At 34.2% G+C, this 16,211-nt stretch overlaps 2 protein-coding genes and 2 long non-coding RNA genes across 4 annotated transcripts; 3 read left to right on the top strand and 1 right to left on the bottom strand.

Moving 5' to 3' along the window:
* Window positions 1–1,187: 1,187 nt before the first annotated feature.
* On the bottom strand, window positions 1,188–5,686 carry LOC147644745 (presequence protease, mitochondrial-like). Its single transcript, XM_086841166.1, has 3 exons — window positions 4,759–5,686; window positions 3,972–4,596; window positions 1,188–3,920 (listed from the first exon to the last, which is right to left on the bottom strand). The coding sequence occupies exons 2-3, from the start codon at window positions 4,514–4,516 to the stop codon at window positions 1,397–1,399; spliced, it is 3,069 nt and encodes a 1,022-aa protein (XP_086697292.1). The 5' UTR covers window positions 4,517–4,596; window positions 4,759–5,686; the 3' UTR covers window positions 1,188–1,396.
* A 698-nt stretch (window positions 5,687–6,384) lies between these two features.
* On the top strand, window positions 6,385–8,448 carry LOC147644744 (uncharacterized). Its single transcript, XR_015273542.1, has 2 exons — window positions 6,385–6,982; window positions 7,043–8,448. It is a non-coding gene; the product is annotated as an uncharacterized LOC147644744 (long non-coding RNA).
* Window positions 8,449–11,354: 2,906 nt separating this feature from the next.
* On the top strand, window positions 11,355–13,168 carry LOC147644743 (uncharacterized). The gene is made up of 3 exons (XR_015273541.1): window positions 11,355–11,716; window positions 12,607–12,790; window positions 13,075–13,168. It is a non-coding gene; the product is annotated as an uncharacterized LOC147644743 (long non-coding RNA).
* Window positions 13,169–13,186: 18 nt separating this feature from the next.
* Window positions 13,187–15,181, top strand: LOC110176671 (BTB/POZ domain-containing adapter for CUL3-mediated RhoA degradation protein 3). The gene is made up of 2 exons (XM_020943106.2): window positions 13,187–14,342; window positions 14,403–15,181. Exons 1-2 carry the CDS (start codon window positions 14,129–14,131, stop codon window positions 15,125–15,127), a joined length of 939 nt encoding a protein of 312 aa, XP_020798765.1. The 5' UTR covers window positions 13,187–14,128; the 3' UTR covers window positions 15,128–15,181.
* Window positions 15,182–16,211: the final 1,030 nt, after the last annotated feature.

Here is a 16,211-nt window from a genome sequence, read left to right as displayed (position 1 = left end):
TGATCGTAAAAAGTGCCCTATACGAAACCAACTTACATTGCCGAGCTGCTAGGCGAAAGCCGTTCATATCTGATATCAATAAAAAAAACGCGTTTGACCTATACTAAAAAGTATCTGAACAAGCCAATTGAATTTTGTGATCAGGTACTCTTTTCGGAAGAAACCAAAATTAATATTTATCCCTCTGATGGCCGCCAGCACGTATAGAGAAAACCGAACACTGAGTTGGATAAAAGTAACTTGGCACAAAAGTCAAACCCGGTGGCTGAGGCGTGATGGTATGGGGATGCATATCATCCACTGGTGTCGGTAACCTGGTGTTCATCGGAGGTATCATGGATAAAGTATATTACCTCAATATTTTTAAAGAAAACTTACAAAAAAAAACCCTCAAAGTTCAAAATGCAAAAGTTCGTCACATTTATGCAGGACAATGATCTGAAGCAATCTGCTCACTATATTGCTCCCTCACTATAAAGCACATGTACTGCCATATCCACCACAGTCACCGGACCTAAATCCGATCGAGCATTTGTGGGAGGAACTCGATAGTCGAATGGAAAAACACATTTCATCAAAGAATTGCCTTATAAAGGGATTATTGGAGAAATGGAAGAATATTTTAGCAGAAGTTACTAAAAAATTGGTGCATTCTATGCAGACGTGATTAAACAGAAAAGACTACCGACGAAATATTGTTATTTTAAATAAAAAAAATAAAAAAATTAGATTAAGTGTGCCAAGACTTTTGTTTCACGAAATTTGTTGTTTTTGTTTAAATTTAAATAGTTTTTAGTACGTTAATAAAAAAAACCAAAAAATATGGTGCCGACGGCTGCCGTCTAGACTACCGCCGTAACTGTATCGTGGGCAGAGCGTCGCAGTAGAAGTCGCAGTCGGCAGAGCGTCTCCTCGGTAGAAGTCGCAGTCGGCGCGTTGACGACGGTCGATGACAGTGGCCTATTGATGACATGCGGTACTGCAGGGTACAAACATACATATATACATACATCCCGAACTAATAAAAGCGTGTTAAAAAAACGTCTGGGAGAGATGTCCAAGGGAGGCGACAAACATACGAAATCATAAACTCATTACCGACCTCCTATAAAGAATCTGTCCCCTTTGGCATAAATTTGCAATAATTTGTCAAATGAATTGGCATTTACTAGCACAGAATCACATCATTTCCTCTATACCCAAATCAAATATTTATTTAATTTTTTTTTCATTGAAAATGGATTACCTATTTTTGCAAAACAAACTATTACATAAAAATATCAAATCTACCAAACTAACAACACAAATATTTTGAAATAAACGTCAATAAATGGCAGCGTTTTAATAAAACCAAAAACAGGAACTTTACGATCACACTGATTTGAAAGTGTTACAGCTATGATATTATCTTCCACTTATGATTAGTTTCCAATTGCAATTCTTCGTTTTCTGGACCTATAATACACTTTCCAAAATTTTTGGGCGTTTTCTTTAAATATTTCTGAACTGTATCATGTATCTCATCGACAGTTACAGAGAGCATTCGTGATCGATAGTTTTCAAACATATCCTGCGATACCGCATACAATAAGTAATCAATACCAATATTTCCAGGTGCTATCGGAGAGTCCAACTGCTGCAGAACACCCAGTTTGGCTTCAAACAAAGCTTCTTGATCAATATTTTTTTCCAAGCGTGTCCACTCATAAGTTTTGTCGAAAGTATCTAGTGTTTTGATTGAATGTGGGTCCCGGTAACTATAAAAGCTAAAAATACCGTCTGAACTTATCTTTGCACCCGCTCCATAAGCTCCGTTTTTTTCACGGACAACAGGTAGCAGGTACTTGGCTGAAAGTAGCTTCGCTAAAACGCGCAATTTAGGATGGTCCTGATGCAAATACGGAGCTGCAAAAAAGGCTTTAGCGCAGTAATTAACCGGTATATTCAGGATATAGTGCTGACAGCTTGGGTTTAATAAATTAATTGAATGGCTTTCTTTAGAGTTATCTAGACTTGGTAAAGTTTCCAAGAAATTTCTATAGTGTTGCAATGCAGTCGCCAAGTAAGATTCCGTAGTGTTGATAGCTACTTGGATATTATTCTTCAAAAATAGTTTTTTTCCTATTGATTTTAACGTTTTGCAGATTTCAACCGTATTATTGTCTTGTACCAGAGTTTTCATAAAGTCTATATGATCTATTCCAAATAAACGGGACTTAAGATTACTGGCATCAGTAACCAATGCACTTGCTCCTAACATAGCATATACATGACCAGAACTAGCAACTCCAACTGATATATTGGATATGTAATTTTCAATAAGCATTTTAAGACGGTCCGTATCCGTAAAATCAAAGTTTAGCAATAACTCTTGACAGAGGTAAAAAAGTTCTGGAGCATTTTTATCAAGTGCATGTGTGTCCATCAATACGCTGATTTTATAACTCTTTGCATCTCTTATATTTTCGATAAAATTCAACTTAAAATCGAATCCAGAGGTTTTTGACAGAACTAGCTTATCAAACTCACGAAAATCATACTTAGAAGTGCCCATGTTGTTAATAACAGTACAAAACAGAGGCAAAAGCTGAATCTCTTCTTGACTTAAACTTGTTGCATTAAACAAGCACTTTAAATACGTAATCTCGTTTGACGAAACTTTGCATATTTGAGTATGTACATTTTGAATCGTTTCTACAATCAATTTTGGCCACTTTGGTGGCTCGCTTACATCATTGATGGTCAGACATGGTAAAATTTCCGTGTTCGGTTTAACCTTTTGAAAAGCGTCCAGCTCCAAACCAGTCTGATAAATGTTTTGGAACTTTTCTTTGTCTAGGACAGCAACTATTTGTCTTAGCATCTCTGACTCAGCCCGTTTAAAGTTTTCTTGATATAATGCATCAGGGGACATAGTAAGTGTAAGTCTATGTGTATTATTGGCGAAATATTGTTGAATTTTATCTTGAAAATATGTCTTGTTTTTTCTTAAGCTGGTTCGAAGACTTGATATCATTTCTGATACTCGAAGATTACTCACTATATCGCCATTATTGTTCCACAGGGCAGTAGAATTAAACAGCAAAGCGTTTCCAAAATGCGGGCTCTGATGCTTTAAAGATAACTCGAGACTATGCAAAATGCTTTCTACATGCTGGGACTCAAACCCATTTTCTATGGAATGAGTTATGGTTTGATCGAATATCTCGCAGAATTTTGTAAAATCTTCCACTCTTAAGTCTTGTAATCCAACGACGAAAGCTGTGTCTTTTGTATCTGATGAGTATCCCGTACTTCTATTGTAACCCCCGGAGAAATTTGGTTCTATTAGGCTCTTGTAAAAAGGTGAGTTGGGTCCACGGATTAATACCTCCGAAAGGACGTTTAACTCGAAACTCTCCTGTAAGTTGGTCACATCGCACATTAACAGCGCTATGGCTATTTGGTTCTGTCGGTCAATAGTTGCGCCCATACTGTCCAATCTACTGGAAATATGTACGTTGCGCGGTTGTTGCCATCGCTGTTGTTGAGGTATTTGACTGTATGAGTTGTCAATACAGGTTCTTTCTGACAAATACTCTTTATCGAGAAGCCAGAGTGTTTTAGTCAAATCAAAAGATCCGTAAGAGTAAATACGAGAGTTACTTGGATGATAATATTTTTGATGGAACTCAATTAAATCTTCGTGCGTTAATTTGGGTATTTCCAATGGATTTCCTCCAGACACGTATCCATATGTGTGATCAGGAAGCATATTGTTTAGCAGATTCTGACTAAAAACCTGCGAGTTTTCAGAAAATGCGCCTTTCATTTCGTTATAAACTACTCCTTTAATAATAAGCTTGGAATTGCAATCATGTATGTCTTCATTCTCAAGTCTCCAGCCCTCTTGAAGGAAATCCAAATACAAAAGATTTGGTCTGTAAAACATAAAAATTAAACATTTATCGTCAAATACAATGATGCCTTACCTGAATACAGCGTCTAAGTAAATTCGCTGCAAATTTCTGAAATCAGTTTCATTCATGGTCGAAAACGGATATATGGTATAATCTGGACCGGTCATTGCATTCATAAATGTCGCTACAGAGCGGTTAAGCATTTTAAAAAATGGATCCCTAACGGGATAGTTTTTGGAGCCGCATAGCACCAAATGCTCTAGTATATGGGGCAACCCAGTGGAATCAAAGGGAGTTGTTCGAAAATTTATTGAAAATACGTTGTTTGCATCGTTTCTATCGATGTGCCATAGTTCCGTTCCTGTTCTCTGATGCCGCAAAGTATAGGACGTAAGCTCAAAATCAGAAATGTGCTCCACATGTTCGCATAGGAACCCATTATATATTTTTCCTTCTGCATACTTATGTTCATGATGGTGGATTAAATTTGGTACGTCACCTTGTGTGTGGGAAGCTCCAAACTTCTTATTTGTTGACACAAACTTGCAATTTTTATTTACTTGCGACCGCCAGATATTGGGATGCGCGTTTCCCAACCATTTTAATCGCGATAACATAGTAGTGTTTATAAATGAAAAACGTACAAGGATGATTTCGTATATGTCACCAGTTTTCTGAAGATTTTTTACTTAAATCGCTAAAAAAAGGAACACGATTTAATAAAAGTTATAACATCCGAAAGCACAATACATATTTCTGTTCGCTTAACAGTTATCAAAAACTAATATTTTTAAGTAAAAACAAATATGTACAATAAAAACGTAAAAGCTACAAATGTAAAATTACAAGAACAACTTACCAATGATATGATTTATAACTTTAATTTTTATCCATACAAATTTGATGTAACAAACATGTCAATATGAAGGCATTGCCTTCAGGCAATAGAGATGGAGAAACTTCTATGCGAACATCGATGACATCGATGTTTTCGAAACATCGGCAACATCGATGTTTTTCCAATACTTCTGCGTTCCAGCTTCACCGTGCGAATCTTAAAGAGTTTTCAGCTGGACAACTTATAAGTGAGCGTCGTACGCGGCTATCATCGACCGTTGTCGATAAGCTCCTCTTCAACAAAAACAAACATGTAAATAATAGGAAAATATATATAGCAGAGTTCGGGATAGTAAGTAAATAATAGGAAAATATATATAGCAAAGTTCGGGATAGTAAGCATAGTACAGTAGGGATAGTAAGTAAGGAGTATTATAAGCAATAGTATAGTAGGGATAGCACAATATCTTAAAGAACTATTATTTTCTTTGGACCATGTATATATTGAAATAATGATATTTAATTTGTTTTTGCTTTTAGTTTTTATTTACAAACTAAGGACAATATACCAAAGTGGAACATGAATATCATGAATAATTTTTTTTAAATTTGTTTTTTGTTTTCTTATTTATTTAATAAGTGATTAATAAACTGGATATTTTTGGTGAAAATTTGACTTTTAATTTTTTTAAATTACAAATTAAAATAAAGTTAGAATACACTAAAATAACTGCTAATTTTTTTTATTTAAAACATCGATGTTTCATCGATGATTTTCGCCAATATCGTCGATGTCCGTGAACATCGATGTTTCTCCACCTCTAGAAGGCAACCAGTAAAGGTGCAAAAACATCGATGTTTCTGTGCCGCCAGTACCAACAGAAAAAACGAAGGAATGGTACATAAGAGATCAGAATTTTTCCAAAATGGTACATATATAATAAAAAAAAATAAACAGGGCAAACTTTATCTGACCGCAGGATGCGCCTTACCTCGGAAATAGGTAATTAACTAAAATTTATCAACAAAAATAACACTTTTGGAATGTTTAAGAACTTTATAAGAAATAATCTTAGTTGTTAGTTTTCTTATTTCATTTTATGAGTCCAAGTGTTTGTACAACCCAAAGTGTGTTTTTCATTGATTGAAAAAATATTATTTCAATTTTTTAAAATTTCATTTTTAATTTTTCATTGATGTTTTGGGTGAATAACATCGACAACATCGATGTCTATACGACTGAATTACTGAAAATATCTGATATATAGCGATACTTAGCCGATATTTTCAACCATATGGGAAACGATCCAAAAAGCTGATTTCAAAAGTTTCAATGGTCTGCAATGAAGCAAGAAAGCTGTTTTGTATTTTCATCAATATAAAATTGTACACAAAATTGTAGAATAATATTAAATGGCAACATCTCAAATTTGATGAAAATCTGTTAAAAACTAAAAAAGTTATAATTTTTAATTGTATTAATTTCTCGATCGTTCCAATGGGAGCTATATGCTATAGTAGTCGAATTTTCATAAAATTTTACTCAATATTGTAGAATATTGTAATATAATATTTATATCACAAATTTAATAAAAATCAATTGGAAACTTAAAAAGTTATACATTTATATGTATCTATACTATTATATAAAGAGGAAAGGTTTGTTTGTTTGTTTGTTTGTATGAATTGAATAGGCTCCGAAAGTACTTGGCAGATTTGAAAAATTCTTTCACTGTTGGAAAGCTACATCATTCCTGAGTGACATAGGCTATACTTCATTTTTTAAAAAAATAGGCATCCTTACTAAAATAACGATAACGTAATCCAAGGTGTTAAAAAAATATCAAAAAACTACCTTACATCTACCGCCCTCTACAGGCAGCCAGCTGAATCAAAGCATTTCCTGTCAAACATTCAAAACATATTGAAATAAGGAATTGGAGATAAAAATTGTATTTTTTTGTTCAGGTTCAGTAAGAAACGAAGTCATGCCACCCAAGAAGTCGAGTTTGGGTCGTCGTAATCGTAATACAGAAGCAAAAAGACGTAAGATTACGAATATAACTGACGAAGAACGGGCCTCCATCCGAGAGACTGAGCGGCTGAGAGCAATGCAGATGCACAAGGAAGAATCAGCAGAAAGACGAGCAGATAGGCTTAAGAGAAAACGATTAAGAGTTAGACAGTCGCGTTCTGCAGCAATCGATTTGATTCACTCTCAAAATAATGAACGCGACAGGGCAAGGGTAGCTGAAGCGCGTTTACAGCTTGCAGAAGATCAGATATGATCCAACTATTGATTACAGCTCGAATCGAATGTCGTTATTGGCCGGATGCATCAGATCTGCATATACTGTCAGGCCTCTTAGATTGAATCAGACGAAACTTCGGTCCGAGGAATATATCCATTTGCGGGATGCTGTGATGAATGCTGCAACTCTCTTGAAGGATGGCAAAACTGCTCATTCTACTTTTAAACTTCCACTATCCGTCAATCTTGAACAACAATCTACATGTTCAATACGCAAAAATGGACCTATTGGTAAATTACTACAAGACGCCTCATTGATTATGTGGGATTAATGCACGATGAGCCATAGAGCACATATAAAGGCCGTGAACAGAACCTTACAGGATCTAAGGAACTCCTCTGCAGTCATGGGCGGGATTACTTTTGTATTTGCTGGAGATTTTCGACAGACTCTCCCCGTTATTAACAGAGGCACGCGAGCAGATATCATCAAGGCATGCTTGAAATCGTCTCCCATATGGACTACGATTGAAACATTAAAATTAAGGACAAATATGAGAGCTCATCTTCATGGAATCACTGATAGCGATTTCCCACAGCAACTGCTAAAACTTGGGGAAGGAATTTTTCCAACTCCAAATTTAAGCGGTCATTGTGACATTCTTCTGGATGAGTCTCTAGGCCAAATACTCCATAATTTGGAAAATTTAATAGATTCTGTATACCCTGATATCGAGAATTTGCACGAAAGAGACTTCCATTGGCTGTGTTCTCGGGCTATAGTATCACCTAAGAATGATACTGTCAATGAATTAAATAATCTGATTGTTCAAAAAGTCCCCGGCCAAACAAAAACATACAAATCGATCGACACTGTAACGAATATTGAAGATGCAGTCCATTATCCACAGGAATTTTTAAATTTGTTGAACCCTTCTGGACTGCCACCCCATGAATTGACGTAAAAAATCGGAACCCCAATCATGCTTTTAAGAAATTTAAACCCTCCGAGCATGTGTAATGGGACGAGGCTGCTTATTAAGGAGTTAAAGGACAATTTAATAGTAGCAACTATTATCACTGGCCCAGCAAGTGGTCAACTAGCTCATATACGTAGGATACCGAAGATCCCAACTGATCTGCCAATCCCATTTAAACGGCTTCAATTTCCGGTAAAAACATCTTTCGCATTAACAATTAACAAGTCCCAAGGCCAAACCTTCGAATTAGTAGGGATCGATCTGCGAAAGAAATGTTTTACTCATGGTCAACTGTATGTTGGTCTATCGTGAGTCGGAGCTCCTGAAAATCAATTTATTTTGCTGCCACAAAATAAAACAACATCAAATATTGTTTACAGAGAAGCTCTAACAAAATAAATGTATTTTCTTTTAGGGTTATGACCTCAATAATTGAAAAAAAAAAAAAAAAGGAGGAATATGTGTCATATTATTATTATTATTATGAATGTGTTAAAATTGACAAATCTAAATGTAATGTTTAATGCCCGTGCGAAGCCGGGACGGGCCGCTAGTAGTATATATATATAGTATAGTGATTGAGAGTTTAGAGAAGATTAACTTCAAAATTTCATTCAGATAGCTTCAAAACTGATGGACTAGAAACGGACAGATGGACATGCCTATATAATTTATATAGTCGGAGGTGATTCCTTCACTACGTTGCAAACTTCTGACTGAAAATATAATACCCTGCACACGAATAAAAAAAAAAATAAGTTGCGCTGGCATTTCAGTAATTAAGTTGACATCAGAAATCCAGAAATTTTTTAAACTTATTATCAGTAAAACCAGAAGGCTTTAAAGCTTTAAGTCTGCTGCTTAAATAACATCAGAATTAAGTTATGGAAAAAACTATGTATAAAAAAAAACTGAGCAAAAGAAGGTAAGAACTTTCTGATTTGCGTTTGCTCAATCAGCTAAACGTTACGAAATAAATTAAAATGTATTTCCGGATCAATAATCCTGCCATGCTAGACATAAGATCTAAAATTTGTTAGATTTATCTAAATTGTAAGATGAACATGAAATAGAAATGTTTACTTGGGGGAGATAAGCCGGTCGCTAGACCGCCGGGAATAGGCTCCGGCCCGCCGGAGATGGGTGATGCCCTGAGATGATCAGGAGGCATCACAGGATGGGTCCACGATTATTTTTTTGTTTACATATTATCTCCGTAACTGGTGATGTTAGTTTTGTTTTTGTATCGTGGTGCGGACTGCGGGCAATACGATACAATTACGAATATAGTCCCTTCGCCAGTCAAAGCGCTCGGGTTTTGCTTCAGTACGTAATATGTATTCGTTTTTCGTAGTGAAAGGTTATGTGCGGACAAAAGTTTGCCAAACATTAACCCTTATGCAATATGACATTTAAAAAGAAAATCTATTTTAAGCTTAGAATATATTTTTGAATTAAGAACTTGGAAAAAAAGGCTCGCAACGCAAACAAAAAAAATGCCTCATTTGCAATTCAAAATTTTTATAAAATACTATGTAAAAAAATGTTCTACTAGTTTTATTATAAAATGAAATTTATTGTCCCATACATCATCTAAGGGTTAATCATCACATTCTATTGTTGTCCCACTCGCACTTACTATGTTGAGCCCCTTACATTTGCACTCATTGCTCTAATTGAAGAGATACCAGAGTTTTCCGACGGGACTACCTAGTATAATTGTATCATGGCGGGCATTGGGTCAAACCAAAGACTATATAGCTTACAAGATGCCTCACGATCTTACATTCGTTTTGCAATATGAGGCAAATTTTTTTGTTCAAACGAAAATGGCACTCTCCCTGCTCTCACCCAATCGAGAGCGTAAAATTCTAAAAATGGAGGCGTTTGCATGTATGAGTAAACGCAGAACAAACAACCCTGCTGTACCGCGTGTCATCAATAGGCCACTGTCATCAACATGTCATCAACACGCCGACTGCGACTTCTACAGAGGCGACGCTCTGCCGACTGCGACTTCTACCGAATCGACCCTCTGCCGACTGCGACTTCTACTACGACGCTCTGCCCACGATACAGTTACGGCGGTAGTCGTCGGCAGTACCATGGCCCGGCCGTTGAGAAATTTTTTTTATGAAACATCGAATAATTGTTGATGAAAACATCGATGAATTATTGATGAATTATCGATTTATTGTTGATGAATTTTTATTGATGACAGCCTAGGACATGCCTATGTTAATTAAAACAACAGTTTGTATGGGCTGTCATCGATGAAAAATCAACAGCACCCCTTGACTGTTGATGAAACGTTGATTTTTTGTTGATGACAGGTACTGAAGGGAAGTGCGTAAGATTCCGTGAATATGTGTGTGCTTGGGCTTTGGGCTGCTGACCGCTTGTTAGGTAGAGAGGGGGACGAGAATGGCAGCAGAAACAGCTGATTTCAAACATGTATTGGACTGTTTTTTTAAACATGTGCATATCGATGTTTTTGTTTTTTTTTTTTTAGCTTGCTTAAATTTTTTTACTGGTTGAATCCCATTATCTTGTTATTTTTTCTTTATTTTAATAAGTAATGCAAAATATATAAACACTAAGCGTTTAATTCCCATTTCCAATTTCATGTGCTAAGACTTTATTTTAATTTTTCAAAATTTGCGACGTATAGCACTTGGTTAGCCCTATAATTGGTGCTAAGGTCGATTTTGAACCCTTGTACGTTTTTAAGACATTCAATAATATGTACTGCATTCGCACGCGACAAAAACAGAAGTTACATTTGCAAGAAACCAGTTTAAGCTTTGATTTCAACGAAGCATGACTAAAAATTGTAATGCAACAAATTTTAATTCATTATGAAATCAAATTTCTTAATAATGTATTTTGTTTGATTTTAAAACATTAAGTTGTTAGTTTTAAAATTAAATTTTAGTTCCTGTCGAATTTTGAATTTAATATTGACTCTTTGTATTATCCGTTTGGTATTAGAAAGCATAAGACAAAGCAAAATCCTTTTAATTAAGAGATTGACTTCAAAACATGCCTTTTTAGGAGTTTTTTTTTATAAAAACATAAATTTCGTTTACATCCATTATTACGGAATTTATTTTAGAATATGAAAAATTCATTTGATCTTTATCAATCTTTTCAATTTTTTATGAAACCGTGTTAAAAATACTCGTTTTTAAAAAGTTGTAATTTTTTGGCCGCGGTGGAACTTTCTGGAGAATTAATTATTATAATTACTATTTTAAGAGGAGATCAATTAAATTCTTAATTAAATATGTATTTACAATTATTTAATTCAATTGAATATATATTAAATTGAATATATATATATATATATATATATATATATATATATATTTTATTAAATTACTTTTACAACATATAAAAAAACCGGAAATACTTGTCAGTCTGTCATTTGTTAAATTTGTGATTCCCCATGGAATTATTGAATGAAAAAAAAACAGTTTTGGAACATGTGATTTCATCTGGAATACCCTAAATAAAACAGAATATTCTTCTTCTTGCTCTTTTCTTTTGTTATACAAAGTTTCTCCACTGACGACAGTTCTCATATATGTTTGTACTAGTCTTAAGGGGTTAAACATCCCTGAAATTTTTTAAAAATAGTAAAATTTGTTTTTACATAATTTTGATGTCGATATTCTTATGGTCATTTTAATACATCGGGCTTAAAAATATTTCATTATTTGTGGATATTTCAGAAATGAGCGCTGCAGGTATATGTATTTTAGTTCATTCTTTTATTTATCTTCTGTTGCGCTTTGCTGAAAACTACGTTTTTTGGATCGGTGTACAAGATTTCTCAAAAACTACTTTATTTGCACAACTTCTCTATAACATTTTCTTTGACATGACATATGATTTTTTTTAAGTTATTCATTTTTAAAACAGAAATTTAGTATTTACGTTACGCTAAAGCTATATATATATAGTGACAAAAATTGTTTTTTTCAATTTTCGGATAAATGTTGTCTTGTCTAGCATGTACACCGCAAGACCGTTCGCTAAAAAGTGCCTTAATTGGCTATATTTCCTTGATTTGTGAAAATTTGTTATTGTTCAAATAATTATTTGCCAGTTTAATATAAGGTTTTTGATATTCCAATCAGCAAAAGTTGTATTTTTAAAACCTTCGGCAAAATTTATTTTTTTAAATAGCCTCCAATTTTCAGGCGTTCAGGGTGGTCTAAACCCTTAAATAAAGATTCCTCTGAATTAATGACTAATAATTTATATGTTTAGCATTTTCGTGCTCATGTAGCAAAAACAAATCGATGATTCTAGAAATTTTAGTTTTTCTTAGAATTTTTTTTATTGGTCTTTAAAATTTATTACACATATATAAAGATCAAATAAAATAGTTAGTTAACATACGAAAAAATTTTATTTACGTAGAGATCATTTCTGAATCTCATTACCAAAAAATCTTTTATTCAGACGAAACAAGATTTCTCAATACGCAAACCCACTCGTTGTCATTGAAATCGTTTTAACTCAGTACACAGTAGTTGCGCCCGTAGGCCATAAATCGAAAAATCTACTTAAAAATAATTAGTCAAAATGTAAAGAATTTTTCTCAAAAATGTCCACATTTTGTCATTGCAAGCTAGTTTTTCCGGAAATCTAACGGGACATAATAATAGAATGCAAAGTGAGAACTCGTCTTCAATTTTGCTGCTGCAGCTGCGTTTAGTGAGCTTTTCGTCAAAACAAAAGCGAAGTTCAAAGAGGTCGGACGTTTGCAAAACTTAAGCAAATTTAATTATTTAAAATGGATATTAAAGTTGAAGGTATTTACTTTAATAAGTTCTTTTACTGAAATTAATTTAAATTATTTATTATATGTTATTGTTTAATTTTAATGTATACTAATTTTCAGTGAATTGTGATCGTCATATTTTCTGCTTAAGTAGATTTTTAGATATTTTGCACCCCGATCCCCCCTTTATAAGTGTTATCACGGTATTTTTCAATGTTTTAAGGTAATAAAAATGTTAAGTGTAGCTGCTGATATTTGCTGATTTGTATACAATAATTAATACTCTCAAGCTCTCTTACTTACTCTCTTTTCAAGGTCAAACTCTGTTGTTCTTCGTTTGTTTTTGTGGTGTTTCTTAAGCCACACGTCGTGCATGAATTGTTTTATATGCGGTGCTAAACCCACCGAAATGAATAATTTAGAAATATGTCTTACAAAAAAAGTTGAGAAAAAGTTTTTCGAATTCGGCCTATCTCCACTTCATTCCTACATACGTTTTTTCTAGTATTTTTTGCACATTTCATACCAGTTGGAAACAAAAATGTGGCAAGCAAGATCCGCTGAACAAAAGCTTAACGTACTGCAAAAAAAAACAACGAATGAAAGCGGAATTTCGCGAAGAAATGGGAATAATTGTTGATAAGCCAAGAGGAGGAAAAGGAACTTCCAACGATGAAAATACTGCCAGGAAATTTTTGGATTGGGTATAAGGGAGGAGTTACCAAAAATGAAATTTTAGCAATTCAACTCTACTGAAAGTATTTTTTCGCACAATCGCCAAATCAGCCTTACTACGGTGCTATGTGAGCTATAGAAAATAATCGTCCGATGTAGCCAATTTTTTTACCATATGTTTAAAATATTTTCTTAGATTTTTGGGAAAAATTTCAAAACGATATCTCAACGGGAAATATTTATGGCCGCGGCTCCGTACAAGCTCAACCACAGTGCAGTGGCAACAAAACTTGCAGACATATCTGTTTTTTTCTATTTGCAAATTGGATGTACCATCATGAATTTTGATGGTGGTTGGAATTTTAGCTTAACTTCTGTTGAATTTCCCACCTGTTCCACACTCCCCAGTATGAACAGGGTATAAGAAACTGAGTACAATCAAGTAAAACCAGACAAGACGAGGAATCTACGCAATCGATATTGCCTTCGAATTTTTGCAGCTCTAATACGATTTTGTATGTAATTTCCATAAATTCTTTTCTTTTGGAAGTCCTTTAAACCTTTAGTTTGTTGAGAGCTTTAGTTAAACTTATTGAGCTGGTCAACGTGGACAACGTCATTAAAAAAATAAACTGCTGTTCTTGCACCAAAGAATTTTTTTAGTTCTGCTCGAAACTTTTGCCTTTCGGCACCTATGGCAGAAAGTCAGCAACTTGTGCTTCATCCCAAGCTAGAATCCATGTCGGGAGATCAGAAAGTTTTCTTGAAAGGGCATTCCTCACAGTATGTGAAACTAAATGTGGGTGGCGGTTTGTACTACACCACAATTGGTACATTAACTAAACATAACGATACAATGTTGAGCGCAATGTTCAGTGGAAGAATGGAAGTGCTTACAGATTCAGAAGGTTTGTACTGTGGACTGTAAAACTAAATCATTCAGAAAATAAAATAGTTTAAATTTACAGGATGGATTTTAATTGATCGCTGTGGAAATCACTTTGGAATCATTCTTAACTTTTTACGAGATGGTTCGGTTCCGTTGCCTGAAACAAACAAAGAAATTGCAGAGTTACTTTCTGAAGCCAAATACTATTGCATTACAGAACTGGCATTATCATGTGAACGCGCATTATTTGCACACCAGGAGCCAAAGCCAATTTGCCGAATTCCTTTAATAACTTCGCAAAAGGAGGAGCAGTTAATAATAAGTACATCTTCAAAGCCTGCTGTTATTCTGGTGGTTCAGCGGCAAAACAACAAATACTCTTACACAAGCACATCAGATGATAACTTGCTCAAGAACATAGAACTCTTTGATAAGCTATCATTGCGGTTTAATGAACGAATTTTATTTATTAAGGATGTTATCGGTCCAAGTGAGATTTGTTGCTGGTCATTTTACGGCCACGGCAAAAAAGTAGCTGAAGTGTGTTGCACATCAATAGTTTACGCAACTGATAGAAAGCATACAAAAGTAGAATTTCCAGAAGCGCGTATTTATGAAGAAACCCTACAGGTACTGCTATATGAAAATCGTAATGCTCCAGACCAAGACCTTATGCAAGCGACGTCTTCAGTACGAGTGGGTACTGTCAGTGGAACCAGCTTGCATCAATATACCAGCGATGAAGAGGAAGAACGTACTGGTTTAGCGCGATTACGATCAAATAAACGGAATAACCCGTCCTGAGTTAAATGTGTTTATATTTTTAAGTGTATAAATATAGAACTTATTTTTATCTAAGAGCTTTTGATAACCTACAGTCTTATTTAATAGCTCGAAGAAACTGGGCCTCGAATTTTTTGTCTAATTTCAAAGCTGGAATCGTTTCCCCATTTTTGCTCAATAATACTTTTTTCAATTTTTTTTTTGAAATCGCAATAACTTTGCCCACGTTTAACCACCTTTTAGAATTTTGAAATAACTTCAAATTTAAAAAATTTTTAAAATTGTTTTGGGGAAAATTTGAATTTTGAAAATTTTTAAACGAATGGTTTGCCCCTTGGTAGCCCATCCCACACCTTAAAACTAAATAAATAACGTTTGCCCACCCCCAAAATTGAATATTTTTAACAAAAAACGAAAAAAAACAAGAAAAGGAAGCTAACTTCCGAAGTTTATATACCCTTGCAGATAGAACTTTCATGACTAGGAATCCATACAATATAAATTTTATATATTTATGTTAAAAAACAACGAAGTAATACCTGCTTTCATTTCATTCACATATACATATTATATTTGCAGATTTGAATTTTTCCTCTACATCTAACGATCGTTTGTATAGTACCTATAATAATCCGATTTTCATAAAATTTGACACAAAATTTAAGACAAAAATAAAAAAGCTATATCTCAAATTTGATGAAAATCTGTTGAAAACTGAAAAAGTTGTAATTTTTAATTGTATTAATTTCTCGATCGTTCCTATGGGAGCTATATGATATAGTTGTCCGATTTTCATAAAATTTTACACAAAATTGAAGAATAATAAAAGCTGCCTATACTTTAAATTTTATCATATTCTGTTAAAACTGAAAATGTTATAATTTTTTTTTGTAAAAATTTTCCGAGCATTCCTATGACAGCTATATGATTTAGTCTTCTGATCCGGCCCGTTCCGACATATATACGATATATATTACAAAGTTTCATTCAGATAGCTTAAAAACTGAGAGACTAGTTTGCATAGAAACGGACAGACGGACATGGCTAGATCGACTCGGCTGTTTATCCTGATCAAGAATATATATACTTTATATGGTCGGAGGTG

Source organism: Drosophila serrata, unplaced genomic scaffold, assembly GCF_035046125.1.
Source record: "Drosophila serrata isolate PLE 108 unplaced genomic scaffold, ASM3504612v1 contig_107, whole genome shotgun sequence".
In the NCBI taxonomy this organism is placed as follows: domain Eukaryota; kingdom Metazoa; phylum Arthropoda; class Insecta; order Diptera; family Drosophilidae; genus Drosophila; species Drosophila serrata.
This window is presented reverse-complemented; position numbering and strand designations above follow the sequence as displayed.

Excerpts from the sequence above, each read along its gene's own strand:
- LOC147644745 (XM_086841166.1), bottom strand. The coding sequence starts at position 4,516 with ATGTTATCGCGATTAAAATGGTTGGGAAACGCGCATCCCAATATCTGG. Across the intron at positions 3,921-3,971 it reads TACTTAGACGCTGTATTCAG|ACCAAATCTTTTGTATTTGG; the intron begins GTAAGGCATCAT and ends TATGTTTTACAG.
- LOC110176671 (XM_020943106.2), top strand. The coding sequence starts at position 14,129 with ATGGCAGAAAGTCAGCAACTTGTGCTTCATCCCAAGCTAGAATCCATG. Across the intron at positions 14,343-14,402 it reads AGTGCTTACAGATTCAGAAG|GATGGATTTTAATTGATCGC; the intron begins GTTTGTACTGTG and ends TTAAATTTACAG.